General features: G+C 33.9%; 1 protein-coding gene across 5 annotated transcripts in view; it reads left to right on the top strand.

Annotated features, from left to right (window-relative positions):
- The window catches only part of AIMP1 (aminoacyl tRNA synthetase complex interacting multifunctional protein 1), a 33,159-nt gene extending 26,587 nt beyond the window's left edge, over nt 1-6,572 (top strand). For all 5 annotated transcript variants that reach the window (XM_019636087.1, XM_019636089.1, XM_019636090.1 and 2 more), the window contains one exon: nt 5,667-6,572. In XM_019636087.1, coding sequence (XP_019491632.1) covers nt 5,667-5,833 — 167 coding nt within the window. In that variant the 3' untranslated portion in view covers nt 5,834-6,572. The remainder of the gene's footprint in view (nt 1-5,666) is intronic.
- Nucleotides 6,573-7,503: the final 931 nt, after the last annotated feature.

Genomic DNA, 7,503 nt, shown 5'->3' on the forward strand with positions numbered 1-7,503 from the left:
TCAGTGCTTTATTTTTCAGCATCTGTTTTACATTTTAGAGCTTAAGGTATATGCTGGTCCATTTTGATGTTTACTTGATGTGCTCAGTGTCTAGAGATTTACATTTCATGATATATATATTAAGTGTGGTATAGAAATTGGAATTGGGGCTCAAACCTTTGAATTGCTATTTGGCCTTGGAAGGCTTTGTACTCAATTTTTTTCTCCAACTACAGAACCGAAAACTTCCACAGAGTTTAGAAGGTGCCAAATAATATTTTTATAACATAGCTAAAAACCGTCCCCACCCAATACTTTTTTTAATCCTAAATGTGTGAAGCTATAAATTTTAGTATTTAAATGTGGTAACTGGTCCCTAAAGCACCAAGCAAAAATAATTTGAAAATAATATTATAGCTAGGAGACAAAGGCAACGACAGCCGTTTTTTGGAGAATGAACTGATTTTGGTCTAAAAGTAAATGTGAATTTGCATTCAGACTTGCATTAACTTCCAAGACAATGCTTATTTCAATTGATATTGAGTCTTATTAATAAATATAAGTTAATGATTTAATCCCAAAGCATGTGTGCACTTTTGGATCCATTTATTCTTTAAAAAACAAACAACTTATCTATATTTAATTCTCTCTGAAAGCCATTTCATATCAGCTTTCTCTCTACTATTCCACCAGAACTACTCTGGTCAAGATCACTAATTACTCTGTAAATATCTCCAGCTAAATGTCCACTGCTAATTCTCATTCATTCCCTTTTGTTATCATTATTATTATTAGTTTCAGGTGTACAAAACAGTGTAATAATTAGACATTTACACCCCTCACAATGTGATAACCCCCCTTCCCCAATTGACTACCTATCTAACATGGTTTATAGCTGTTACAATTCCAATGACTTCATTTCCTATGCTGTACTCCCCTTCCGTGACTATTTCCTTTCTTAATTAACCTGACTTCTGGCATCACACTTTCCTGGTGGTCCTCCTGCTTCACTGCTTCCCTTCTCATCCCCTTTACTGATTCGTCCTCACCTCCCTGACCTCTGTTAAGGAGTGCCACAGACCTTACCTCTTCTCTTTTTCTTTCCACACTTGGCCTGTCTGTCTCCCTGTCTGTGTCTGTCTGTCTGTCTGTCTGTCTGTCTGTCTGTCTCTCTCTCTCTCTCTCTCTCTCTCTCTCTCTCTCTCTCTCTCTCCCCTCTCACCCTCTCTCCCTCCCCCCTCCCACACACACACACCCTTTTTTCTCACATGATTCTTTTGGCTATTTTATCTAGTCACTTATCTAGCTGCCTAATGTGTCCCAAGGAAGAATACATATCCCAATCTTCTCCCTATAATTCCCTTTCTCCGTAGTAATTTCCATCTCATCTGACTGGAACTCCGTTTTCCCAATTGCTTTTTATTTTCTCATGCAGGTTCTCCTTCAGAAAACCATAATGGCTGTACCTTCTGAACATACCTAGAGTCATTGTCATCATCTCAGCCACCACCACTTTGGTCCTGGTGCCAACATCCCTAAGCTAGATAATCGCGAAAGCCTTCTAACTGATCTCCCTGCTTTTGCCCTTACCTTCTATTTTCAGTTATGGTAGGCATAGTGATATAGGTCTGATTATATTATTATTCTGCTCAAAACTGTTTAAAAAAAGGTTTCCATTTCACTCAGAGTCCAAGTCCAAGTTCTTACAGGGCTCCCGTTATCTCATTAACTGCAAGTACTCCAACTCGTCCTCAGTCACTTCAGTTGAGCCACTGGCCCTTTCCCCAGAGAGCTCCATTGCTTGATCCTTCTGAGATCTTCCAAATGTCATCTTTGTTTTATTTTTCTCCAAAACACTTACCATCTAATATACTGTACATTTTTATTGTCTGCCCACATAAATATGTAAGCATCATGAAATCAAGACTTTTGCCTGGTATAGAGTGGGAGCTCAGTAAGTTATTTAATGAGTAAGTAGAAAATACTAGTAAAACAGGAAAAAAAAATTTGAAAACAGGTCTTTTTCTGTTTCTGCCTTCATTATTGCCAAGATCATTCCTATCGAAGCACCAAACCACTTTCCTCTATTGATTAGCTTTGTAAAATTAATTGACCCCTACTTGAAAAGTTACACTTTGTGCCATAAGTGGCAGTAATTACAATTATTATAGTTCAGAAACTCAGTTAATCGAACATAAGTGCTAGGTTTTATTTTGGCCGTTTCAGATAGCAAAACAGTGAGCATTCTATGCATAGGACTAGCCCAATTAAAGTGAAGTTTTCTGGTTCTTATTCTAGACTTGTGACTGCCTGGGACTCTGGAATTTGAAGTGCTTTTTGTCGGTTTTAGGTTTTAAATGCTAAGAAGGTGGTCACAGCTTTTTACATCTATACAGACTCATCTCTGAACTAGCTCCTATTCCCTGTGTGTTTTGTTAATATGAGTTAGCCTAAAATAATCTCTAAATGATTAGTTCTCTTACAATATGTGTAACCATTTCCAAATGGTGATTATTGGCATGTGTTTAGCAATTTCAGAGGCTCTGCAGTTTTTAGCTTTAAGAATTTTTATTGATATCATCACTTACCTTCTTTACATAACCATGCCAAAAAAAAAAAAAAAGAAGAGAGAGAGAGAGAGAAGAAAGGCAAGAAAATTAGGAAAATAAGACTTAGAAGAAGGATACAACACACAGGAATGGTGAAAGACTTCTCTGGAAAATATAGTTCATTAAAAAAATTGTTTAAAATATTAGGTATATTTTCCATTTAAACTTTTCAAACTAGCTTTATATCGTACCAAATAGTATATTGTTCAGAAATGAGAAACATACTCAGTAAGCCAGGAGGTTAACGCTGCATCTAAAATTTTCAACTCTGACTTATATTCAATGATCATAATGTGACATGTTTTAATCTCAAATTTTAGTCGTCTATACCATTGGTTCATTTATTGATTTGTTGAAGTCTTGGAAATACATTCAGAGTGTTCAGGTATTGAGTCTTGTGTGTGAAAACAAAAGTTAAGCTTTGGAGGTTCCTCTTATTAAATGTTTCTAGTTTATTTTTAGTTCAAATCTTTGTTCCTCGAAAATCAGTATAGTCTTATACAGGCAGTTGAAAACTTTCCGATCTTGGCTTCACAAATGCTCGGTGACCTGAAAACCTTTCTGAGGCCCAGCTGTTTCATCTATAAGAATGGTTTTTAGGTTTTTTTTTGTTTTCAAACATATTAGTAATATTTTCTTTATTAATAAAAGTGCTTTTAAGACTATTTTGAGTTGATGAAGACTATTTCTTGGTAAGAATGGGTTTTTAGTTATACTTATTTCATGTGGGTTTTGTGAAGTTTAACTTTTAAAACACGTAGCTACCTGCCTAGTATTTTAAGTTCTTAGCTGTAACTTTTGTACCTCAATTCCCTCCTCTATAAATTAGGGGTAATTAGTTGTTTTTATATAGTGTCCTGAAAGGATTGAATAAGTAAATATATGTAAAACGCTTAGTACAATGACTGGCACATAGTAGGCACTATATAAGCGTTATATATTATTATGAATATTATTTTGTATACATTTCAGTATCTTCCTAGATCTAAGAAGCTTAATTTTCTGCTATGCCACAGATTTTTGTACTCCAGGCTTATGTTTGTATTCCGGGCTTATGTCTGTGTGCAGCAGGAATTGGTCACACAATTTATGTTCTTGATAAGAAGCTTTTACATATATCGGGGACACTCTGCTTCTTGATTTAATTCATTATCAGTTAAGCAACATCGTTTTTCAAGGGAGGGAATTCAGTTAGTACCAGGCCTCCCTGAAAAGCATCTTTGCTTCCATCTTTTCAGAATTCTGGAATGCCACTTCCCCGCGTGATCTATGCATAAGCAAAGTAGATTATGCTTAGACTAGGAATAGTTTAGAAACAAAAAATAAAAATCTTGTAGATACTTTATATATTGTTTTCTCCTATTCTGTTTATTGATTAATAATAATTAATGTCTAATCAAATGCTCTTAAAGGAATAAGAAATCTTCACTTGTATACTAGTCAGTCTTTGAGTTTTAGTTTCACTGCATGATCTTTACTGTAAATACATCATTCAGTTAACTCTCTGTCATCTCTGAAAACCTACATATCAGAGGATAATTTTGTATGTTCTTGCCAGTATCGTGGCCATTTCATGAAGGGCTAATAAAAAACAAGCCACCATGGCCCACCAGTTTACTTAGTGTTGTTATTCCTATGTATGTGTGAGTGGAGAATAAACACTAGATGATAAGATGTAATCAGAATATAGAATATAATTAGTTCCAGTAATGTTTAAGCAATTCTTTTTAAAGTAATTCCAAGAGATTTCAGCTTTGGGGTCAGTTAAAAAAAGATCTAGAAAGTTATATTTCTATCATTACTGAATTATACTTCAGTAATATTCTTTTTATTACCTCCAAGAAAATAATTTTTCATTTGAAGCTAATGCTTAAGAGATGAATTACTTTTTGGTTGTTGTTTCTTAAACTGATTCGTCATTCCAAATGTTACTGAGTATCTCCAGCTCCTAAAATACTGTTATATTAAACTTTATTTTCTGCTTCCTTATCCTTCATTAAGAAGAGGGTTTACTTGGTATATTGGTGGTCTTGAAGCCTAGACAGATATTCTACAGTGCATTTTTCTTTGATTGATTGATTGTAAACTTGATAGTGAGAATTACTATAAAAAGAGGGGACAGGGCGTTATCCACACACGTAAGAGTGTTATTTGATTCTTTTGTAAAGCATAGTTTATCAGGAGGCAAGGTGCCGTACTAGCGGAATAAGGGTTTTGGTGTCAAATCCCAACTCCATTTGTTGATTGTGTGACTTTGAACAACTTACCTTCTCTGAACCCCATTTTCGTTATATTTAAAATTAAAGGCAATGTTGTGTGAATTACATGCAAAAACATATATTTCTGGTTCTTAGAAAATGCTATTCTTGTCTCTTTACTACCCCCTTCTGTCTCTTTCCATCTCACCAAATGGAATGGGCAGCAAATGAAACCCAAAGTAGTTAAATTTCACTAGGTAATCCCAACGTTTAAGCCATTTCCCAGTACAGTAAAACCTTGGATTGTGAGTTACGTGTTTTGCGAGTGTTCCGCAAGACAAGCAAACACTTCTAATACATTTTAATGTGGTAAACTAATGATGTCCTGCAACACGAGTAGTTTGTTTGTTAATGCTCGCAGACCAAGGTATTACTATATAAGAAATCTTTAAACACTATAGCTGCAGTGTAGTCATTTATTTTGTATGTTGAAACATATAGTAAAACATAAGTGGCTTCTGCCACATGTAAAAAAACACATCAAATTATATGCTCTCATCTCTTCACAGTTTTTCTTTATGAGTAGCTTATATTTTTATCTTAATAATTTGGGGATTAAATTCATTGACCTTTATTACCAAAAAAAATATTTATTATGAAAGTGAAAAAGAATATCTTTAATATTTTAAGGAAATGACAAAATGTTTTATTTTACAAATCAAGAATATAAATTGTTGACATAAAAATAAAGCAAATGTTGCAAGTACATGTTGAAACTCTGATCAGGTCTAAAGATCAGAAAGTACTGCCAAGACAGAAATGTCGATGGTTAATTTATATAATATGTTAGTTATTATGTAATTTGACTTTTCCCCAACAGGAGAGCCTGACAAGGAGCTGAACCCTAAGAAGAAGATTTGGGAGCAGATCCAGCCTGATCTTCACACTAATGATGAGTGTGTGGCTGCATACAAGGGAGCTCCCTTTGAGGTGAAAGGGAAGGGAGTGTGTAGGGCTCAGACTATGACCAACAGTGGAATAAAATAAAACTAAATTAGAACGCTTCCATGACTGAAATACATTGGAAAACTTTAATAACAATAAAAAGAAATACATGTGTCACTTATTCCTAAAATGTAACTGGCTCGTTTTTGTGTTATTTCTCTTCTAGACTTGACTAGTCTCTTACCTGGTATATATTATTTGCAATTGATTAGAGAGGCACGATGTTTTTACCCATGGATTTTGATCCTTTATAATGTAGAGAAGAAATGGCCTATGTTTTGTGATGATTTAGTTTTTAGCAGAAATGTTGGTTAGCAGATTGTTCTTTCTTTATGCATTTTTAGATAACTTGAACTAGATTAACATTTAGTTTCTTGTTTATAGGCACACAATACATGAAATTTCAAGCCCTTGGATTTTTAGTATATTGTATGTGTGTGTTATAAATGTCTTCTCTTCAAAAATGATGTTAGAATTTTTGTAAGGTTTATTAGCTAGTCGTATTGTAATAATATTGAAAATGAACAACTGTTGATTTTAAAGAGCCAAGCGTCATAAAAGCTAGGAGATGTGGCATTTGAACATTATTGCTGTTGCTTGCCAAAGTAACCCAGACTTGTATATTTAAGGCAACTCTTTTGAAAGACTGAAATTTTCAACTGTGTATTGAACTTTTCTTTCCGTTTAGCAAAGTAATTAGTAATAAATTTTGACTGTGAAGCATAAACACATTGCAGAGTATTCCCAATGTAGTTTTCCAATAAATGGACCATTAAAAGCAGCAGTCTTATTTTTTTATTCTAGCTGACTTTAAAGATTCTTTGGGTACTAAGAAGAGATTATTTATAACTTATTATCTTTAGAAGAGCATTTAAGGTTGATATCGTTTGCTTTTTCATGTACTACCGTACTGTGAATATATTAAAAGAAGTGGTAGCCCAAAACTTAATATACACCAAGGTGCCAAATGCCTATTTTCACTCATCTTCCAGATATTCCAGGAACACTGAAAATTAACTTAAGAGTTATTAGCTTCAAGTTCGCCAGCCTTGAGATGATGACTGATGATTTGGGCTACCAAAAAAAAAGAAATGCATCTATGGAGGTAGGAGTATAGATATTATTTGAAAGAAAAAAAATTCCAGCACTATAGTTACTTATAGTCTCCAATACGAAGGAGGGGCAAAACAAAAAAAATTTAAATCCTGCATGCCAAGTTATAAAAGGCATGAATAAAATTCATTTATTTAAGCCCATGGAGTTCTGGTAGGCCGGGACATGGTACCATAATAGAATTTTATCTTCTTTCTGAAAAACTGAGTATTAACAAAGCATTGTTAACATGTGTTGATAACTAAACACAAATGAATTTCCAAAGTTATTTTGCACTCAAGATCCATTATTCTTTGGGGAATAAAGACTGTGACAGTCTTTTGTGACTCTGTATTTTCCAGTTTTTCCCAATTATATCAGATTTCTTTAATTCTAATATAATTTAAAGAATATTTTAACCACTTAGGTAGTTGAAATATGTATTCCAAATTCTTCAAGTTACATAAAAGCATTATTCAATCAAATTATCAGTTTAGTCCCATTCAGTTGTTATTTGTTAAGAAAATTTAATTCTGTCTTATTTGTATTGCTGGGATCAGAGAGCTTTTATGGAATTAACAGAAAGGGCATTGTTAGTGAGCCTGACTTAACTCTTCTGG

This window comes from Hipposideros armiger, unplaced genomic scaffold (assembly GCF_001890085.2).
Source record: "Hipposideros armiger isolate ML-2016 unplaced genomic scaffold, ASM189008v1 scaffold_26, whole genome shotgun sequence".
Taxonomy (NCBI): Eukaryota; Metazoa; Chordata; class Mammalia; order Chiroptera; family Hipposideridae; genus Hipposideros; species Hipposideros armiger.